General features: G+C 39.9%; 1 protein-coding gene across 2 annotated transcripts in view; it reads left to right on the forward strand.

Moving 5' to 3' along the window:
- Window positions 1–1,205: 1,205 nt before the first annotated feature.
- nol4la (nucleolar protein 4-like a) overlaps window positions 1,206–24,020 on the forward strand; it is a 34,872-nt gene continuing 12,057 nt past the window's right edge. Inside the window, exons 1-4 of one of the 2 annotated variants that reach the window (XM_057356750.1) lie at window positions 1,206–1,821; window positions 14,346–14,498; window positions 21,172–21,283; window positions 22,600–22,712. In XM_057356750.1, coding sequence (XP_057212733.1) covers window positions 1,480–1,821; window positions 14,346–14,498; window positions 21,172–21,283; window positions 22,600–22,712 — 720 coding nt within the window. In that variant the 5' untranslated portion in view covers window positions 1,206–1,479. The remainder of the gene's footprint in view (window positions 1,822–14,345; window positions 14,499–21,171; window positions 21,284–22,599; window positions 22,713–24,020) is intronic. The other variant, XM_057356752.1, reaches the window with a different exon arrangement.

Genomic DNA, 24,020 nt, shown 5'->3' on the forward strand with positions numbered 1-24,020 from the left:
TAATGCCGGATTCGGATCCCTCACCCCGGACAGGCGGGGAGTGCTCTGAGCTCGGAAGAACGAACGAGCTCGGAGCCCTCTCCCCGACAGCACCCCAAATAAGCTTACTCTCAAACCATTATCTGCATAGGCGAACTCATGAAAGTGTATTGTTGAAGTGAGTTGTCAACAGTGCACTCAGCTCAACCTAAACACTGAGGAGGTATAATAAACAGATTCCCTCTTCATAAAGATAAAGAAAATTATGAAGATAAAGAAAATCAATTTTTTTGGATTCTATTTATCATTATAGATGTATGAGGGTGTAGATCATAACATTAAAAGAGCACAAAACATTACACTAGTTAATGCATATTATACACATAGCTAACATAAGTTCCATTTTAGTCTACTGTGTGAAGTTTTAAATATAAGGGAAAACTGTAATCTATTTATATGCTACCAAACATGCTTTGTGTAAAAATGTGCGTTATTGTATTCAAAGCATTTGTCTTAACAATCTTTGATTACCCAATATATAAGCAAACGATGGGACATTTACTTTATGTGTGAGTGGTAAAATTGTTGTATTTATATAATTTTATTGCGGCAGCTGCTGCTTGTCCGCTTTGTAACCACTGCGTCCACACGCTGCACGGTCTAACGTTACTTCCTGAAAAGAAAAATAACACTTCATATATCACGTATATTTTTTACGCACCTACATACGTTTTTACAACAAAAGAGCTGTTAAATTCTTAGGATTACAAACGAGAAATGTAAATTTGGGACGGTTTGTAGCGTGGTAGTGCGCTGCTCTTGTCAGCGCTGCACGCGCAGGTCCGATTCAAACAGGTGGAAAGACTGGGACCGTCCTAGCGCGTGACGGGTGCTCATGAACGCACTCTATTGTACCCTGGGATCTTTTGTTAGCAAACCTCATAATAAATAAAGAATTTGAATCATTTGAGCCAACAATATCGCGCCTTTTGACATCGACAGGTTCGTGCCGTATCCCATACTAGAACGTCGCCTCAGCCAGGTCGTTTTCAAAGTGCGACGTTCAACTCCATTACGCAGAGCTTTATATCTTTCACTGGACACATATCTTTCCTCTTTTTTAAAATTTTCGGAATCGGCCATCGATGTTTTTTCCACTTACACAGGTTCTCGAGCCGTTTACGCACAGGTGGGAGATACCCGCTTGGTAGGACAGCCCCCTCTCTCAGTTCCTCAGCGGATGATGTGTGCAAGTGACATTTGCCGTTGCGGTTTGGGACAGTAGGCGAGGCGTCTCTGCAAACAGGTGTGCGGCTGCCCGAAACAGGCACACAAACGACTTTTTCCGCTTGTTTAGCGGAGGTGGACATCCAGCACCGGTGCCGAAGCTAACGTACTCGTAGCGGGACAGGGAGAGGAGGGGGAGTCTTCTATCATTTTCAGTTAGCTTTGTAGTTGCATTCGTTTTCGAAAAGGGGCACGGCTCACAAAGGGGAAGGAATGGCAACTAAGAAACCATGCACGGATTTAACGAAAAGGAGCCGAAGTCCCGTCGTGCTGGAGGCAGAGATGTTCAGCGAATTTCAGGACTGGTGTCTCCGGACTTACGGGGACTCGGGTAAAACAAAGACCGTCACCCGCCGAAAATACAACAAAATTATGCAGACCCTGCTACAAAACGAAGAGTCCGACGGCGTGTATGTCGACAACAGCCACATCAATGCCAAATTCAAATTCTGGGTGAAGTCCAAAGGGTTTCAGGTCGGCAGCAACATCTTGGGCGAGCACAACAAGAAAGAGACATCGGGGAAGCCCGTCCTGTACGTCCCTGTCAAGACTACGGTAAGTGTTTTTTTCCTTGTGCTGACAGTCGTGTGTGGTAGATGTGTGTGAGCACTCTAAGTTAATTGTCTCTGTGTTTGTGAGACGTAAACTCCCAAAACGGTTCTACCAATATATTGAAACATTTAGTCAGTATCCTTGTTTGATTCAATACAAAGAATGCGCGCAACCCACATTGCTGTGCGCAACTTTTCAATCTTACACCTCTCTGTCACCGAGGGTTGACCGAGCATTACATCCCTCACCCCAACCGGGCAGAACAGTCTTACTCTGAGAGCTGGCTGCCATAGCAACGCCGGTCCCTCGCAGCAATAACGGCGGTGTAGTAATGGTATCTCGCCCGAGACGCACCGCCTGACGAACAAGCATGACGTTGTCCTGCTGACGGGATGGCACAGAAAATCACAACGTGACCCTTTTCCATCCCAGCAAGTTACAATAATTTTGATTGAGACAACGTGGTTCACAGCGCAGTTTTTTCACTGTTTGTATCGTGACTGGACGATGACAGGTGGATGCGCGCGTATGGTGAGCTGGTGTACCCAATTATTGGGAATGCCGTGGTGCGCGCGCAAGAGGAAATTTTGCCCGAGGGACTGGCGATATGATGCACGTTTAAACACTATCAAAATGATCGATGTTTTGTGAAATGTGTTGTATGATAGATAGCTGATCCGTTGTTCTGGAATGGGTGTTTGAGGGACTTTGCTCTTGGACCACTTGAGGGTCTCGCGCACCATCCTCCTCCTGTGGGCATATTAGGCGCTGACATTCTTTCGCGCTTCGCTATCAATGTATCATCAGAGCCATAACCCGTGCATTTGAGAAAAAATACACATTTATTGCAAGTATAATGTGAAATCGTCTTTTTTTGTGGAAACGTGTCTCCTACGCTTAATTCATTTATTATATTCTGGAGAGAACGAGCACTTGCATTGTTCTGTGCCGGATGAGGGCGGAGCGGACGGTTGGTACCCGTTGCTCTGGTAACCTACCTGTTCTGCTCCAGAATGCTAGCACATCCCAGGACTATGACAGAATTCACCCTGAGAAAGACAAGCAGAACAAAATCAGTATTGTATTTCATTTGCAATCAGTTTGATGCTCCAAAAATCTGCAGAACGAAGATTAGCCATGATGTTTCTATTTTAAATGCATAAAAAGCATTGTTCACGAAGATCTGGGGGCGAATTTAAAGATCCAGTTTTGTGGCCAGTAATAGTTTTATTAACAATTCCTTCTGGAGAGAAATATTCACGACCTATAAACATAAGGCTTTTAGAAACAATATGTGCTGTTTAAATAAAATCATGCAAATGTGATTGTATTTATTGTACATTAAAGGCTGAGATATAAGTGCTGAAGACATTAGGTGGTCTTTCCTAGCGCTTGTGCATAATGCCGTTGTTCAGAGTGTCAGGAACAGACACCATTTTGAGTGTTGCCCTCAAGGGGTCCCACCAACAGACCTTTGTCTGCCAGCCAGGAGGGACTGACTCCCCAGAGACTGGCACACCTCAGTTAAAGGAAAATAAGCATTTAAATTAAGAACAATGGTGACAAAACTGTTTTTCATGGCCATTCGTACCTGTTAGGTATTCATATTAAATCCTTGCGTTGTTTGATTATTTGAGAACAGGATCAGCACCCATGCCTGCAGGAACCACTGATTGAATCTCCTGATCACTTTGTACAAAAAAATTACATTCATTTTACATTTTCCTTCTTTTTTTTAAACAACCAAAGCTAAATTAGTGTTGATTAATCCTTGTTAGCAGATAATTGCTATGCAACCGTTTGACAGCTCCTAACAGGCAGCTCCCAGTGTGCTTTTAATTCATAAGACTGTGTTAAAAAGAAATGAGGCAGAACTCCGAACATAGTAACAACTCTTGCCACACTTAGCAATCCACACAGATGTGTGGTCTTAACTACCCAAAGGACCTACATTGAACCTGTGGCCATAAATGGTCCCGTACTGAAATAAAGATAGATGTCAGTGTGGAGTTCATGAATGCATTCAAGAATAACTTGTTGATAAATATGCCCCTCCCCCCAACACACACACATATGTCTCCACCCACCATGTTCTCCCTTTTTCTCTGAGGACATGTAAATTGTGGCTGATCTCAGGTCTGTTCACACTGGCTTTCACAATCATAATTTAACAGCTCCCTAATGTCCACATTTGTTATATTGTTCAGCAATCATCTGGAGCCTCTCTGGAGCCTCTTTGCGTCTTAATAAGGCCTCCTGTCACTTTATGACACACACTACATTGCTCAAGCGATCCGTCAGTCATACAGATGACCACTTTTGTCATGTGTAAGAGTTTATCTGATCTATCGCCATATATAGGGAGAGCAGGGCTAGTTTGTCACAGCTATAGGTTTTGAATCCAATTAAGGTTTTGAATCCAATTACACATTTTAAATAAAGTTTTGTGGATCTGGCCATTGTGCTTTCAGGACAATGGGCTTATTCGTGTTAAATGTTAAGATATATTAACATATTTCTAATTATTTTACTCACTGCCCTCACAGTTTGCATGAACTGAAATATGGAACATGACAGCTTTCATACAAAGGGCAACGAATTTAAGCTGATGTCACTTCCTCTAATACCAACTCTGCAGAGCCCCTCACCAATCAGCATGACACAACGGTCCAAATACAAGGAAGTGTAAGCATCCACACACACAAACACATTGAGGGAGAGATGTTCACATCAGCGTTATTATCTCATTAAGGATTAAACAGTAGGGGATGCTCCCCAACCTGCTCTATATACGCAAATTAGACAACAAACAAAGACAGAACAAACAGAACAGAGCCAAATAATAAGAGGAACTGAGTCAACCGGGGACCCTTTTACAGTAATAAGATACAGACAAGTGTGGCACAAAAATCTCTATGGTTCCACTCTGATTTGTGCATGTCATAAACAATAAATCAACTGTAAATCAGTCTGTTTTTTAATATACAGCATTTAATGATAGGGCAGGGTATTTGCGAATGTATATTAAAACCTAGAATCGTAGGTGTGTTTCTATGTACTGTATATGAATATTTTATTAAATATTTTTTGCAGCTTGTACTTTTATTTCCTGCTTCTTTGTGTGTGTGTGTGTGTGTGTGTGTGTGTGTGCGTGCGTGCGTGCGTGCGTGCGTGCGTGTGTGCGTGCGTGTGTGTGTGAGAGAGACAGAGCTATTTTTGTGTGGAGAGATAGTGTATGGGAGACTATGTCTCTTATCAGTCACTCTCTATCATCAGCAAAAAACACAAAATTGACTTCATCCAGGGTTCTCCCTGCCTGCTCCCATCTCAACATTCTCCTATCCATCTGCCTTTTACCCTCCCTGTATTTCAACTCTCTTTTCTTTCACCTATCCCTGGGTACCAGGGCTACAGGGTGCCATGTTGTGGGTTGAAACGGCAGTGCAGTGAGGGATGCGGTTTAGTGAAGGAGGGCCTCTCTGATGCAGCTGCTCCATGGGTGTGCCAAGTTTCAGTTTATGGGGGCGAGGAGGAGGGAGAAAGATGAAGCAAGGGGCTGCTCCGGGCTGGTGGTGAAGTGTATGTTTGTGTGTATGCTAGGGGGGTATCCTGTGTGGTTTTAAGAGAGAGTTAGAGGAAGAACAGACGGAAAGAGCTGACTATTTTACAGTTTGGTGAAAATAAGGTGAATTTATCTAAATGTGCATGACAATTTGTAAAATAGTCGTAAATTCTTCAGTTTAGAGATGGGTTGGAGAGAGGAGATTAGTGTGTATGTTAAGGGAACTGCGTTATACTGTCAGTGCTGACTGTGCTCACAGCATACAGATCATTTATAAAGCTATTAAATATGTATCTGTTGTGTCACAGGCCCACTGTAGACTTTGTTTTTATGAGAGTGGTGCTGAATTCAGCTGCAGGGCATCACAAGCTCGCTCTGCTCTGTGTCTGTCAAACTCTTTCTCTGTATCACTTTAATATTCTCCCTCTCTCTCTTGATCCTCTTTCTGTTTGTTGCTTTAACTCTCTCTCTCTCTCTCTCTCTCTCTCTCTCTCTCTCTCTCTCGCTCTCTCTGTCTGTCTGTCTCTCTCTCGTGAGGGGGTGTAACTTCATTTATCACCTGTTATGTCCTGTGGCTAACATTGGGAGCAAAAACACTCTCACACAATCACACAATCTGATACCGGATTGCGACCACTCCGAGTTCAATAAGTATTTGTGTGTGTATGTAAAACTCCTTTGACATACATTTCACAACAAAGACACTTCCCTCATCTCCTTTCCATTGACACAATAGTTTTTCCCCTTCATCTGAAGTCAATTTTTCGCAAACTGCTGAAGAGTCCAGCAAGAGGGAGACTTTTTTAATGATTTGCCTTATTAAAAGGGCAAAGGAGAAGAAAGAATGCTGCAAGATTTTAAGTGAGGGAAATGATTGCTTTCTGTTGCTATGCCAACGGAAACAGAAATATCCTCATCGCAGTGTATGTGGCAGTGTGGGGGATTAGTCTGCGTTCTGCGGTACAGGCCCATGGCGAGAGAACCTTGAGCATGTTCATACTCTCTGAGCTGTTGAAATGTTCTGGTCAAGCATTCGAAACTCACTCATTCTGTCATATCTACTGAATTATGATGGGTCGATACAAAAGCAAACAGTTGTTTCAGAAAATCTTTGGTGTCTTACATCATACCTGTAACCTAATGCATCATATCTGTTGAAACGCTTGGATATCAGATGAGTGAATTTTGGGACCAGTAAAAAAAGGAGTAGTCTCTAGATATTTTGCCATGCCAGGATGAAACATGAATTTTCTGAGGTTAATTATTTTTTGTGGTGACACACTAGTGCACACCAGTTAGATAATTTATGCAAAATATGTGGTGAAATGGGGAATTTTTCCCAAATATATTCATGTGTAAAATGTAACTTAAAATTAACCAACACATCTAAAAAATCCAACTGATACTGTATCATAAGGGTAAAATAACACCAATATATTTTTATCTGTGGCGAAAAATGCTCAAGAGAGGCTGTCGCCCGTCCTGCAAATATCAGGGGACTCTGTCCTCTATCCTATAGGACCTTCTGCTTTTGGGCACTGAGCTCAAAAACATGCAAATGACAGCTATAACAGGAGTACACAAATAACTAGCAAACCACTTCTACATTCCATTATTAGCATATAGCTGAGGAAAAAACAGGCAAAATCTCATTATAAGTGATTAATTAGTGAGCGTATCTGCAGAAAAAGGGTTCCACACAGACCGTCCCTCGGCTCCCCCTCCAAACCCAAAGACACATGCCGCCTCTGCCTCAACAGTGGCCTTTTATCTACCAGCCATTTGCATGAATGCTAACAGTTTTGCATGATGCATTTGCAATAGCAGGTTAAGACATGAAAATCCCACAGACAGGACTGTCCTGTCCACAAACAGTCCCACTGTCCGCACACAACATAGTCCAGCAACAGTATCCACACACACAAACATTCAGAAGACACAGAAATATTTCACAATTTTGGTAAAATACTTCCTTCTATCTCAGTTTAATGTGACTATAAGCTATTTTTAGTTTGATTTGCCCCCAAGAGTGTAAACACTGCTTCTGTGGTGCCTATTAAAGCAAGACTGACCTAAGCAATTAGCTGGGTTAGTTGGGGTGGGATTATCTTTTTTCTTTTTTTACCCATAGCAGATGGGAAAATTGGGAAACCTGTTGAAAATGGAATCTTATTGTAATTTTGTTCGGTGACCCTAGCCCCAAAAACACCATCACCACCAACAACAAATAACACATCAGCTTAGTTCACTGTTCAACCTCATGAAGTTTAGGCAAAACTCAATAACTAAAAGTTTTTGTTTATTAAGGATTTGTTTACCTACTCATGTCAATAACAACACAACAGGTATAGAAATGTCACTCTTATATTAGTTCATCTGTTATCCCTCCACCACCAACTCCACTTTTCATTTCTATTATTTAATATTAAACCTTGAAAATATAATAAAAATCTTTGTTAAGCAGTCTAGTGGGGAATTTAGAGCTGGATTGGATCTATGTGGGCCCTCCAGCACGGGCAGCAACTCAAAGTTATTTACCTTTTTCTCACTCAAGAATCATATGAAAATGTGAACTTATTAAATGCCAATTTGTGTTATTACTTTAGGTGAAATATTGAATGACCAAAGTTAAATGCTGCTCAGTTAGAGCCGCGTATTTTACATGCTGCTTCAGGCCTTTGCATTTTAAACAAAATGTTGCTTTGTTTGACTTAAACTTTGTGTAATTAGCTGCCAGAAATCATATCAGAAATAATTCCATGTCTAACATTAGTGCCTAGATTTATCAAGAACTGTTCTGATTACACACATGCACACACACACACTGCTTAATTGACCCACTTCAGTTTTGGTGTTGAAAGTGAGAAGTTTCCTACTTGAAATGGGTGTTTGATTCAGAAGTAGGTGATCTGATCCGGTATCTCTAATCTCACATTATCTTACAAATTTGCATCCACATTCACATTTGGTTTATGTGCCTGATCTTATTATTCTCCTGGACAGCTAGGAATCTGTAGATCTATAAGAAGGACTGTATAAATGTAGTTTGTGTGGTTTGCACGTGGTTATGTATGTGATTACATGCATGAGTTTGCATTTAGGGCACATGTATATTGCCTATATGTATTTATTTTTGTGTGTACTATATGTTTGTGTGTGTGATAAGAGAGGGTCGAGGATGGTGCTGCTCTGGTGTTCCTCCCCTTGGCTCCTTCTCTCTGTTGCCATGGAGAGACTGTTCTCCTCTCCCATAGGAGAAGAAATTAACACCATTTTTAACTGGCTCCAGGGCCTTCCCCCTACCAGAGAGAATGAAAGCTCCAACAAATACACACACACACGCTTACACACCTACACAGATTACCACACACAGACACAGTCCCGGTACACATTGCCTCCCTGAGCGACACAGAGAGGACGTGTGTACGTATATGTGTGTGTGTGAGCGAATAAAAGCCTCCATCTCTATTCTGGGAGGATGCAGCTTTGGGACAAAAGAGTGTCTCACTCCATCACCCCCTCCTCACATCCTCCCTCCCTACCCTCTATGCCACTCTCTCTCTCTCTCTATCTCTCCTTTGTAATTAACTGCTGCAGTCTCTCATTAGTGTTGCAATCCTGTCCGGTTGTCTCACTGTCTGCGCCCCCCTCCCCATCCTACGATTACACCATGACACCAGGGTCACAAGCAGACACCTCAGAGCATGCACAAAACACATCTATACCAATATGCAAACAAGTGTCTTGTTTCCTGTTGTTTGGTTTAAGCAACCACATCTATACATTTAGTAATGGGTCAATATGGTTTCAGCAGCTTGTTCTAAGACCGCATGATAGAGGCCAAAGGCCTGTGTGTGGTTACAGGCTAACGCAGGTGACAGTTAATGATCAGTTGTGTGCCTGGATAACGCAAGCACTGGGAGTAGATGGAGCTGGGATGAGCATCGCCCAGACGTGGAGCTGAGAGCATTCGACACACCCTGTCAAAGAGAGAGAGAGAGAAAGGTAGAACGAGGAGCTGAATAAGAGGGAGGGTCAGGAATGAGGAACGAGTGAGAAGTAGCAATAGACAGGCGTAATGTGGATTTAATAGCGGGGCATTGTGAACTTATAGTGGCTGGGAGGTGGAGACAATTTGTGGAGGGGGGTTGCACTAAAGAGGAAGGAGACGTGGAGAGAGGAGAGCAACAGAGGGATTACACCTCATCCTTCTTTCCTTGACCTTCACATGCACAAATTCACGCACAGTTTCCTGCACCCTAACCTCCCCACCTCATGCTGAGATAAGGTGCATCTACGATATGTGGGTCCACACCACACCTGGTGCTGGCCTCCCGGGACTTTAAGAAGCGACCTGTTATCAGATTTGCGCCGAGCTGATCTGAATCGGCAGTATCGTTGAAACAGTTCCTCTCTCTGTCTCTCACACACAAACATTTCTGGCTCCTCCACTGTAATACAAATATCACCCCCCACCCCTGTTTTCCCTCCAGCGAGGTATCACTTTAATGTGTTATGGCAGCTTTAACAAACAAGCCAATTCATAATTATACTGTTGGATATTAAGTGTTTAGGTGTCTGAGATCATACATCATTCGAGCAACTATCACTCCTATATAATTAGCGGTGCCTCAAAAAGCAGACGTCACAATTACAATTGCGAGTACGCTTCAGATTGTCGCCCCAAACTATTTCTAAAATGTACATCAATGATATCTCAAACTGTGAGGCTTGAAGACAAGAGGTGAGATCTGACTTATGATTTTCACTGAAATTATTGCACTATACTTACAGTATGTGAACATTACAGCCATATGCATTATAACAACATCTGGCTAAAGCGAAAAACATTAGCTCTGTTCCAAACACCTATAATTTGAGTGTCTCATCTGTGTGTGTGTCACTGTCATCGCTTGCAACCAACATGTCCAGTTTGCGTCGCATTTGGTTGCACTGCTCGAGTCTATCAGTTCTTCTTTACCCTCATCATTGTAAATATTTGCTACGGCTCCGTTTTCTCCGCCGGCCCATGCATGCATGTGTGTGCGAGTGTGACCCAGCTGCCTCCTTTCTAATGCCCCCTCCTTTCACTGGCCCTGTGTGTGTACGACTCTTCACTGTGATGTGTGTGTGCGCGCGACTGCCAGAGGGGGTGGGGGGTCGGGGGTGGCCGCTTGCCGAATCAGCCCCTCTAGTCTCCTAGCAACAGAGCTGTTTGGAGCGGGACGGGTGAGAGAGGGAAAGAAAGGCCGAGAAAAAGCAGAGAGAACGAGAATGGGATAGAGAACAGAAAAGGGGGATTGAAAAAAATATGCCACATCTGGAAAACGCAAAGGCATGCCGGTCTAGAGAAAAGAGAGATAGAGCGACAGAGAGGGATGGAAACAGAGATACACTGTGGTGGAGTTTTACAAGGGAAATGCTGATGATTCACAGCGCTTCTTAAAAATGATGAGAGAATGATGAAATCGTGCACTTTTAGGCCCCGCAACGACTGCTTGCACACACACACACACACACACTCTAGTTCAACTCTACAGCGGTTTAATGATTAAACACTCGCGTTCAGTTCAAACACACATGCTGTTGCTACACGTCAGGAACAGAGAGCCGATTCAACCTGAGAATTTAAACACTGTGCTTTTGTGCTTTGAGGAAGAGTAAGAGAGGTGTGTACATTTGATCTGGCTTAATGACTTACGCTAAAACATTTACAGTCTATCTGTGTCTGTGAGTCACGCCGTACTTGCTGCCACAACTGCTTACTGTTTATCGGATTAGTAATGGTCCGCCATTGATTTAGTTTAAGCAAGGCTTCTGAAATAGTTATAATTTTTATTACACATTGCTCGCAAAATTAGGGAAATTGTGGAATGGAATAACATTTTGGTTTAATGATGGCTAGCCAACTGTATAACTGACTGTCGTCCTAGGCAACAGATTTTATATAGCTGTGTTAGGTCTCATTTTGCCTTCTTTGGTTTTCTTTTTAGAGACATCTAGCGGTGAGATTGTGAATTGCAACCAACGCTCACTCCACCCCTCCACCCATAGACACAGAACGAAGATGTCGTCACGTTTTCGCTTCTTTGCCAAAGGAGATAACGTATTTACGAAACGCCTCTGTAGAGCAGTTTGTTCATTTAGTGCTACTGTAGAAACAACATGGAGAATTCCATGCAAGGGGACCCGTGTAGGTAGATAGAAATAAGGCTTCATTATGTAAGGTTTATACATCTCTATGTATATTATTACATTTTTGTCAATGGATCCTCCAAAAAGATTACACATTGTAACTTAAAAAATAAAAAATGTAAACAATTTGATGTACATTCATTTACAACTTTTATAACAGTATAGATAAAAAATGTGACCTCTCGCTTTAAATCAGGGATTTATTTTTGCACCTTTGTAACCAGCTGACTGTACATTACTCCATACTTAATTATTTAATTTTGTATGTTTTTTTTAATTACGACACATATTGTGAATATCACAAAACATTATACACTGAACTGGCCTATATTTGGGTAGTTGACAAATAAACTGTACATGTCCTATAGTGTGACAGCAAAACTGTTAACAAACTGTTAATAATATATTATTTTAGATTATTAATATTTATATATAAACTATAGCATAAAAGAGATTTATCTTAATGGTTAGGTTTTTTTGCCATTTTTGCCATGTCATCACCATAGGACACATGTGCGGTTTATTTGTCATCTACCCATTTACATCTATACAGTATCAGGGTTTGGTTAGACCATTTTGGATAAGGCTGAGCAGATCGCCTTGGTCCTGATGGTCTAGTTTATTCACCCACACAAGTCTGTCCCACACTGTAATGCGCCCTCAGATTGGGGAAAGAGGGGGGTTGTGGAGAAAATGTTTGTGTCTGTGATCGCATGTGTGAAAGCAACCGGAAAGGAGCAATCGAGCTGAGATGGAGATGTTTGTAGGACAGAGAGAGTCGAGCCACAAGGCTCAAACAAGCACTGGCTACCGCCACAGATTTCTCAGAGGTATGGAAGCAATCCACATCTTGTGTCCTAGAGGGATGTTTCTGGAAAATTCTCTGGTAGGCAGAGAGACAGAGACGGGTTCTATCTATATTGTAGATGCGGCATGGTCACCTCGTGACTGAGCTCAGGAAAACGAGGTTTGTGCATGTTTGAATGATCATGGCATAATAAGAGTGATAATTATGACGAGAGGAAGGGAGCGCATGCACGAGCCGGGTGGCTGGAGAGGGCCTGGATTAAAGCGAGCCTGCTCTGTGCACTGGTTTTAGTTGCCATAGCAACCTTCATTACCTGGCACTTGGGAAAGGGGGAGCGAGAGAAAGGGAATATGGAGCGGGACAGGAGAAGAAAAGAATGAAGGGATGGAAAGAGGTAAAAGATGATCCTAGAAAAGGGTGTAGAGAAATAAAATGTGGAGAAATGGAAAAAAAAACATTTCGGCCCTCTGGATATCAAAAAAGGAATTTATAGTATAAGAATGAGAGAGAGAATGATAAGAGGAAGGACATTTTCTACTAATTCCACGCACAAACACACACACACACACGCACGCACGCACGCACGCACGCACGCACACACACACACACACACACACACACACACACACACGCACACACACACACACACACACACACACACACACACACACACACACCTGCTGCCTGCATTAAACAGGTAACGAATACAAACTAACTTCATCTGTCTCCATTATAGAATCTGAAAGCACAAAAGCAATAACCTAAATCAAAATTACTCTAGTACAGATGTGTGAAATATTTGTGAAATATAAAGGAGTTTAACTTGAAGTGTGTAATTTCTTTGATGTTCTAATATTATCTTTTATCATCATTTACTGTGCAGTGAGCTGAAGGCCAATTATTGGATTTCCCAAAAAAGTGTAAACACTGTGACATTAGCAAAACATTGCTGTTTGTGCATTCCAACAAGCCAGACACAGCAACATTTAGTCAGCCAGTCATCTGAGTCTAGGGTGGGGTTGTCTGTTTGTCGACCAATAGCAGAAAGAAAAACCTGCAATCAGCAAGTTTTGCCATTTTGTTTAGCGTTTCTTGTGATCTTTAAGTGAACTTAGACAGGAAACTTTATTTAAGATAGGAACATGGAAAAGACAAAGGCCAGGTGTCATTTGGGCCCGGAATAAGACGGCAGGTGTCACATGACCTGCTGCCCCACACACCTGCCTGAGAATGCTGGTGGTTGCCATAGCGACAGGGTCAGCCTTATGGAAAGCAGGGTTGAAGGTGCCAGTGGTGGGAGGTGGGGCTGGTTGTGTGTGTGTCTGTGGCAAAGAAAGCAGTTATTTTTAAAATGCTGCAGGAAAGCGTTTGACAACCACACTCTTATTTCCATCTCACACACACAAATCTAAATGGAAGCGATATTCTTTACAAAACCACTTGAGCTGTGGAGGACTTAATATTAGATTCAGATCAATGAAAGTCTGAATAATACACTACACTGTGAGACTCACTTAGCCTTATACACAGTCACAATAACCCCAGTGGTGAGACTCATAATTAAAGTCCTGCAGCAACGCATCCAAGGAGCTGTTTAGGCGACTGAGATCAGCATAAATGTGGAGAGTGCACCCCAGAACTAAGTTAATATGTGAACACTCAAAGCTATAAAAACATTCACCTATAAAGATGTCAGCGCCTAGTGACTCTGACTCTTGAATCCTGATTCGACCAAGCCAGACTGCAGTATACTGGTCAATGTTACTGACCTCATAAATACAGTATGAGGATGTTAACCTAGAGTTTACAAATTTGCACCATGAAGACCTGAAAATATAATTGAATTAATAATAAAGTATGAACAGTAAAAGCATGAAAGATTTTTTATTTAACTGCCCTCTAATGTAATGTAATTCCACTCTGTCTCTTTCTCTCCATCTATCTCTCGCTCTCTCAATGCAGTGTTCAGATGGTGGGGGAACCCAGGACAGCTCTTTGAAGCGGGTCGCTGTGGTGGAGGATTTTTTTGATATCATCTATGCCATGCACGTGGAGATGGGGGCAGATCCTGGTAGAGCGCCCAAACACGCCGGTCAGAAGAAGACTTACAAGGCGGTAAGACACAGCACTTGAGTCTACTACATAATTTCTGTTTCAATTATGTACTTATACAAACATAGACTAAACCATTTATCTTTTAAATACAAGTAAATAGAAGTTTGGTTCATGGAACAAGTGGAGTTCATTGTTTGTTATATTATTTTTCTGCTGAAAGATGGCATGTAGCATAAAGAAAAAAATATACTTTTGTTGACAACCAACGCTAAAATAGAACATTTGCATAGCTAACTGTAATGGGCACAGGCTGTTGCTAGAGCAACATCAGCCATCTTGATGAAACACCTGTTGCATTGTTAGCCATTATAGACGCTAAACTTTAAATAATACAGTATACCATACATTACAGATTTATTGTGATGTATACCAGTGGCCAGCCTTTTCTGAATCACACCCAGCTATGTTTGTGAAAAACAAACCAACACTACATGAAATGTTTTGAAACCTGAGCCTGTCTGACCCACTTGTGTAAGTCAACATCACAACATCAAACGTGAAAAAAAACCAGTGACAGGAAGTGCTTCATGGGACTTAAATTAACTTGTCTGGCTCACTAGCTGAGTACAAAATTACATTGTATAAAATTACAGTTTATCCTTTCATGGCTCAGAACTCTTGTAGTGAGTTATCATGTTTCATTTAGGTGTCAAATTCGTTTCAGATGTGTCTTATAAAAAGAAACAGATAAACACAAATGTGTTTCTGTCCTTTTCTCGGGTCAAAAATTTGACGAGTCGCCTTTTAATCTCATTGCTGTCTAGGAGAAACAAAACTTTTCTCACAATCCATCTTTGTTATTTATTTAGTTCAAAAGTTGTACCCTGATGTGCTCCATAGAAGCTGATGATGTTGCTATATTTTTATTTGCAATATACTTTAGGCTATGTTTTTTCTTCCTCTTGCAGCAACCAATCATGTCATCAGAACTTCTCTCTCTCTGAACGTCTAAGGAATCAGACATCTCTAAAACTTACGGATGTCAGAAAGTTTTCTGTATTGTATTTAGCACCCTCACCATTTCTCCCTCTCTTCAAAACATCTCTTTCCAATTTTTTTCCATTGGCGCTCATAATAAAGAGTGTATCTAAAGCAATCTTATATTGAAAGGCAGCTATGTGTGTGTGTGTGTGTGTGTGTGTGTGTGTGTGTGTGTGTGTGTGTGTGTGTGTGTGTGCGTGTGTGTGTGCGTGCGTGCGTGCGTGCGTGCGTGCGTGCGTGCGTGTGTGTGTGTGTGTGTGTGCATGAAAAAAGGCTTTGAGAAATAAAAATAAATAAGATGGTGACTGAATCAGACGGACCAAACACTTAACATTTACAAATACAGTAATTAATTTACAGACAGTGTAACACACTACAGAGACAGTCACACTAAATACATGAATTCCAACTTTATTAAAAATATGTCAATATGTTATTTCATTAAATAACAGTAGCCTATTTGAATAAAAGACTCACTTTATGTATGTCCACCGAAATGAGACACTTTGGTGGCTATGTAGAATATCCATTGGATTGGAGTAATGTTGTACTAGTGTGTGTCTTCGCATATTATAGTTAGTTTAATAAACTAGTATTAAAATGTAGTAGTCCGGGAATATAATCTGATACAAAAATATGTACTCGGAGACAGAATTGTTTTTCAGTCGTTGAACACACACACAGTGGGCTGTGTAAATACGATGTGCCGGTTGGTTGGTGTGGTAATTGTCCCACCCCACTCCTGCACTTTGATTGGACAGCGGGGTAAAAAAATGACATTGACGAGCGCTGATTTACGCGACCGGTATAAATGTCAGCGTGCTCAGCTCCTAGCAGGAAAATGCAGTGCTCATTGCAAACAGTTGAAAAATACGCTGGCCTTATGAAAAAAAAGACGCTTTGGTGGATGCACCGCATAATGAGAAACGTGTGCATGGAATGCCAAGAACGTTCACAAAGGTAGGAACCCAGCTAACAATTTTTGGTTCCCAGAACGTTCCCCTAACGTTAGTTTTTGGTTCCCAGAACGTTCCCCTAACGTTAGTTTTTGGTTCCCAGAACGTTATTTTCTAAGGTTCGTTTTTGGTTCTCCAGGAAAGTTTTCTTTACGTTCATAGAACGTTAGTTTCTGGTTCCCATAACGTTCTGGGAACCAAAAACTAACGTTAGGGGAACGTTACCCTAACGTTATAGAAACCATGAAACTAACGTTTTATTTCCGTAAAGATAACCAAAAACAAACCTTAAAAAAACTTTCTGGGAACCAGAAACTAACGTTATGGGAACGTTCCCAGAACGTTAGCCTAAAATATTTTTCTCGGTCCATTTACACGTCAGTAATGAATACATCCATGCTGTGTTTTTATCCATCGCAATCTAATCTAATTAAAATAAGTAAACTGCATCATCCCACACAATATGGAGGATGAAATCAATGCATTAGATTATTCTTTTAGCCTAATAATTCCTTTTTCATCACTAAAGTAGCCTAATTTTCGATTTAAACAGCACAGTATATCATTTCTAATAAAACCACACTGTGTGTAGGCCTACCTCAACATCAGACATTATAGATATCGAAATAAAATAACCAATGACTTCAACACAATATTTAAAGCAGATTTTTATTGACAGAAGAATAAACATTGAATTATCTTCAGGCTAACAATATTCTTGTCTCACCACAGAAGTATAGCGCGGCTCCGTCTTTAGATTTAACAATCAAAAGCCCTGAGTTTCAGTCCTTTCATCATGGTCTGTTGATTTAGATGTGTCAAATCAATCGAAAATCACGAAAATATAAGTTTACTCTCAAATCTGTACGGTTTTAAATAAAAAATTAAAATAAATAAACAGCTAAACTAATGTGTTAGTGGGTGAGGTAAAACGAAATGACCGTTAATTTTTAAATGACGGAAGTGCGCGACGGAGCGGAGAATGCACGTGCTCGAGCGCGCACACACATACAGTAACAGACAACCACACTAAAGAAATACACATATATGATTGCATTTTCATTTAGCTTAACTAGTTTATTATTTTCAGCCATTAAAAGGCACATTTATTAATTTCATTTGGTCAGTATAACATGTGTTAATGTGATCTTATAATTTATGTATTTCACGTCACTGACGTTTACCAGTTTTGACTATTTTTACCATAAAAAATAGCCAAAAATAATCATCAGGGAACGTTACTTTCTGGTTATTTTCTGGTTGCAAAAAAATAAACAATAAATAACCATCAGAGAACGTTATTTTCTGGTTGCAAAAGAATAACCAGAAAATAACCATCAGGGAACGTTACTTTCTGGTTATTTTCTGGTTGCAAAAAATAACCAATAAATAACCATCAGAGAACGTTATTTTCTGGTTGCAAAAAAATAACCAGAAAATAACCATCAGAGAACGTTATTTTCTGGTTATTTTCTGGTTGCAAAAAATAACCAGAAAATAACCATCAGAGAACGTTATTTTCTGGTTATTTTCTGGTTGCAAAAAAATAACCAGAAAATAACCATCAGAGAACGTTATTTTCTGGTTATTTTCTGGTTGCAAAAAAATAACCAGAAAATAACCATCAGGGAACGTTATTTTCTGGTTATTTTCTGGTTATTTAAAACAAACCAGCCTGCAACGTTCTGGGAACGTTATTTTCTGGTTGCAAAAAAATAAAACCTGAAAAGAACGTTCTTAGAACGTTATTTTTTGGTTCCCAAAAAAATAACCAAAAGGGAACCAAAAACTAACGTTAGGGGAACGTTCTGTGTTTGCTGGGAAGTCAGTAATGTCCACTGCGCGATTTGGCAAACCGGAAGCGTTGCTTGGATAAAATAAAGGTGTGTCAGAGGAAGTACAGTATGCTAACACAAATGATAAAGTCATTAACAAATTTGATATGACCTTTTATCTCACACTGACACCAGCAATATTTGCAGCCTATTTGTATTTTGTGGTGCGTAGTCTAGTTTTTCTCGCTTTACAATGAGGTTGTATTTGTAAACATTAATAATTGCATTAGCTAAAATATTTGTTAGCATTTGTTTTAGTTAAAGTTGGTTAAATATAATACAGTTGTTTATTGTTAGTTCATTGTGCATTAACTAATTCAAATAGTCTTCGCTTATAAAAATGTTTTAGTACAAACTTAAATGAACATAAACTAAGATGAATAAATGCAGTAGTAGTATTGTTAATCTATGTTAGCTAATGCATAAACTAGTGTTAACAAATACAACCTTTTTGTACCTTTTTAAATCTATTCAGCATAGGTTTTATTTAATTATGTCACCTTTATTTGTTAATTAGGGAAAGTCAGTGTGAGGTACAATCTAGTGAGGCATTTAATGTCTGATCTAATTAAATCAGAACACATACACACAGTAAGCTTAACATTATCTTAAGACATAACAGAGAGTGTGTACCTACAGTAGTATGCTTGATTACGCTCCCCTGTGCTGTGATTTCTTGTTGTGTGAAGGTGTTGGTTTCTAGACCTCACTAAACTCTATAATAACCCAATTAAAGGAATTAACTGCCTGACAGCTCCATTTTTGACATTTGGCACACATTGCACGTTGCAAAGATCATAGTTCTCACTGATTGGCTGTGAGCCTTAAAAGTCAGCTGTGATTGGTTGAGGCAGTCTGTGATTAGCTTGTTATGCTGGGGTTGAACTGACTTTGATTGGCTGTAATCAGCTGGGAACGACTATGATTGGTGGTTTACAAAATCTTTACAGTATTTACATCCATGATCTTGTCACGAATTCTGCCCTAACTCCTCTGCTTCCAAATTCATGATCTGGTGACATTATGCCACATAGAAAGTAAAGTGTTAGAGACACAAAGCAGCCACCAAGGGGCCTACAATGTCCTAAAATAACAAAAAAAATCACATCACCTATAGTCCTCACGTGTATGCTTGACAAACACATGTCATGTTCTCTCCATGTGCCCAGATGGAGATGTAACATGCATTATCCCCAAAATAGCAAAACATTGAATTGAAATATCTCTTGGCACATTACAGATGTTTCACTTCTGTTATCGGTTGAATTCTAAAAAACTACCATGACTTTATCCTTAATACTTATTAAGGCTGCTGTTCTGTCGGGTGTTAGAGACAGCTTGAAAGATACAGTAATTAATCTTTCTACGTTATGAATTTTCGGTTTTATGAAAACAGGTGGTTATAAACAAAACATATTTAAAAACATGTTTCAGACTTACTTCATTATAAATATTATAGTATATGAGAGGATTTTCTGATTTGTATCTCAATGTTTTTCATTTAAAAGTTTAATAAACAAAGAAATGAATAGTATGAAAAATATGAATAGTTGAAAGATATGTTTAATGCACGCTCACTCATGTGATAAAAACTGCAGTCATTAACAGTGGATCAAATAAAAGCTTTTATTTTACATAGCCCTCATGGGGGAAGACATGCTGTGATCACATGACCAGCCAAATACTACTAACATGATTTCAATAATCCTTTTTTTAGAAGACCCTTTGACACTTTGGAATAAATTAAGCATGCCTGACGGTGAAAAGAGCATTCTATAATGGCATCAGTAAATCTGTGTCATCAATAAAGCGTCATCATAAATTTTAGACGTCTGCCATATCATTCACATCTGGATTATTTTTGTGCCTTTTGGAATTTTTTTTTTTTACATGAAAAGACTTCACTGTTGTACCGGACCTTATAGGTTCTTAATATTAGGAAGATGTAAAAGATGTTGGTGTGCTAGCATGTGTGTATTGGTTGTTGTGGGGTGGCAGGGGACTGCGCGATGTCCTTAAGGCAACATTCACCTCCTCTCCTCAGCCAGTGCCCTGGAGAGCCCTGCTGTCAGGTCTCATATCACGAGCAGCCCACAGAGACTAGCCCTGCCAGGCTGGCAGGAGGGGGCATTTTGGGAGCATGGCATTCTGGGAGGTACGGTTTTCCCCGGGTGGTCTTTTCACTCTGTGCCCCCTATGAGGGGGGAGGTGGGCTCTGCCCTTCCCAGTGCTTGATCACCTCCTCTCTGTGTGAAGGTCAAACAAAAACCATGAGAAGAACGCAAGAGAGACAGAGAGAGACGTAGAATGTGAAACACTGTAGGGCTGTCAATCGTCAAACAAAACAAGCGTAAAGATGGATATCGTTGCAGTCCTTTCAAAAGCTTGGGTGTCCAAATTCGCTGTTTTTCAGTAAATAGAATACTGTGTTGTCGAAATTGACAAGCATGTTTTAATACTTTTTATTGGTTAGATATTTGCAAAACCAAGTGACGAGCATAAAGGGTGACTAAAAATAATGATTTATGGCAAAAACTAAAAAGCAGGAAATATGGAGATAAGTGGTTTTTGAAGGACAGCAGCGGTATGAATATCTGCATATACAACTTTCCCAAAGTTTATAGACATAATCTAAGATTTGTAAATATGTCTTGCTGCCGGCCTGCTGTCTTCTCTGTGTGTTCACAGTTCACATTTTTTATAAATGCTTTGTTTCACAGCTGGGTGACATGTTGAGTTTGGATGATTATAGCATTTTACCATCCATAAGAATACAAAAAAATAGTATTCCTTAACATCCCATCTGGGTTTGATTTACAGATAAATTATCCATACATTTTTTACTGAGAAACATTTTGCTGACTGAAAAGATTTCTGACTGCGCTTTGCATTTTTCGTCAGATTGCAGAGACTTATGCATTTCTTCCACGTGAGGCAGTGACCCGTTTTCTGATGAGCTGCGGAGAATGCCAGAAAAGGATGCACATCAACCCCAGCACTGCAGAGTTCAAAGGTCAGCTGGCAATTTTATTGTATTTTATGATTTTCAGCCTCATGCATGAATATGCAACATTTAAAAAGCCATTTCCCTGCTGAGTAAATTGGTTGTTTTTGATCGTTTTATCATTAATTAAAGTTTTGGGAGTGCATTCCCCTTTAGCAGTAATTAGCCAGACAAGATTCGTAATATCTATTAAACTCGCACCCATTTTTTAAGTAACACAGAGGCAAGAGTAAAACTCTGGAGTTGTACAGGCCAATTAATGCATAGATAATTCTAGCCACGCACGTCCCACCGTGAACATCAGATAAACAAAAAAGCCTAATCACAAATGACGCTAAAGGAAAAATGCAATCAGTCCTTCAAGACACAACATATCAGACTGTCCCATCGTGCTTGATGTTGCATTCAAATATGCATTCTGTCTGAAAATGAGCATCATTCTAGCATTTAAAATTGAAACTCCTTCGTAATCATCATACTGTTAAAATTATCACTTATATATTAATTTCCCAGCATCTCACTCTAACGTACATTCAGATTTGATTGTATAGATTAGGTCATTTTCTCACAGCTGAGATATTATAGTTCATATGCTGCGCAAGTCTGCTGTCTGCGCAGACATGACGTCTGTCTACCATTAGTCACAGACTGATGTGACTAATTCACAGTCAGCCAGAGATAAGCTTGATTTCCTCCCATGCACATGCAGACTGGCGTGTGGGGGAGATCTGCTCTCTCGACATTTGTAGAGCACATACTGAATGTTAAGCAAACTTTGAATTGTGAATTAGTTGATCAGCTCCTGCCCACGGGTGACTGAAAGGTAGTGGCAATGGCTGCTCGCTGCAGAATTTTGTAGCTTAAAGATTAAACTGTTCACACTATATAATGTCTGAGTCAGAGAATTTGTGTCCAAACAAAAAAGCCTGTCTGCATTTACTGTGTTTGATTTTAACAAAACCCGAGGGGGTTTTCGACAAAGTCTATTAAAGCTCTGTCTCAAGTGCGCCCTCTAGTGGTCATAATTGAGTTACGTACCATGTATTGAATGGGACAATATTGGCTTTCTAAAGACTTGAGATGTATACAAAAATGTATCAATGGTAATATTTCAAAGTGTTTTTTACATAAGAAATTTACATAAGAAAATACTTTGTTTAAAAGAAGTGTGACATATTTTCTGCCTGATGGGACATGACAAAAATGAAAGTTCAGTAATCATTTACTGACCCCCATGTAGTTATAAATCTGTGTATCTTGTACTTTTTTAAGTCACTTCAGAATTTTCATTAAATGTGTGACACCACCACCTTTTTTATCCACAGAGAATGACCGTCCCACCTCTCTGGTGCCTGACCTCATTGATTACAACATGCCTCTTACTGCCACCTATCTGAAACAGATGAAACTACAGTGCATGACCACCAATGAGCAGGTAGCAGTAAGTGAGAGAGTGTTGTGTTGTACTGTAAATCTAAGTTGTTGCTTTATTTTTGATGAGATCATATTTTAAGACTATTAAAGATATGTTTCTGAGCATTTGCTGACAGCTCCTAATGCTAAACCTTATTCAGATAAAACCAGGTGTATTGACTTTGAGTTCTATTTTAACTTGATAGCATAATGTTAAATATGCCTCAGTATCTAGGCAAAGAATTTAAAAGTCACCCAATCAAAGAAACTGCGACAAGGCCTTATGTGTGGTTGTCAAGGTAAACTCTTAAAGACATGGTTGCCTCAGCAACGGTGTATGTGGATGCCTGGAATAGCAAGAGATGTATGTGTCTTTGGGTCACTTTGCTATATTAATAGCATTGTGGTCCATACATACTTCCCTCATACTGGTAAAAAACGCTTCCAGAAAGATAGAATTAATTAGACTATAAAGAATTATATAGTTATATGTTTAGAATAGAGAATAAAATATTTTAAGAGGTTCAGAAGCCATCAGCAGTTAATAAGCTTCTACAAAACATTATTGGGTCAAAAGCATCTACAGCTCATTATATTTATCACAATGTTTTTCACAGGGTCATTTTAATCATTCACTAGTATCTGTATCTCAAACATTACAGTACAAATAACATCATAGTAAGAAAAACACTACATGCTGATGACATGCAAAGCGTTTAGTGCAATGTTTAGTCCCTGCATACAATGAAGTGGACAAACAGACAAGAGTGGATTCATATTTATGTCCATGGACATAGACATGTGAAAGACAAAGTGTATATTTTTTTGTATATTTATTTAGCTATTTACACGCTAACCAAATGTTCACATGAATATTTTTAAAAAAGTTTGTAATTTTAAATGCGTTTGTTCAAGAATAAAATGATATATTATATTATATGTTGCTTGGCTGATAAATGTTTTTAATTGGCATTCTTTATTCCTTTCTTTGCCCTTAGGTGTTAAGTGCATGCTGACCTTCAATCAGTTGTAGAAAACTATAGCAGTAGGATGAGAGTAGATATATTACAAGACTGCGGGTAGGGGGCGCTATTGTATCACTGTCCATGAAACTGAAAAAGGGTTTAGTTTTTGTATTTGAAACAAAATGACACTGTTGGTCCTGAGTTGGACAGAGTGAGAAATGACAGTAATATGTCGGTTGGCAGAGAGCGGTTTGGCTTATGTTGCACATAAAGATTCAAATAAATAAGGTTAAATAACTCCACTGACTTTTAAAATTTCTCATGTATTTTATGGGTTGGGATGAGTTATGGTTTGGTCTACGATTATC

This window comes from Triplophysa rosa, linkage group LG17 (assembly GCF_024868665.1).
Source record: "Triplophysa rosa linkage group LG17, Trosa_1v2, whole genome shotgun sequence".
In the NCBI taxonomy this organism is placed as follows: domain Eukaryota; kingdom Metazoa; phylum Chordata; class Actinopteri; order Cypriniformes; family Nemacheilidae; genus Triplophysa; species Triplophysa rosa.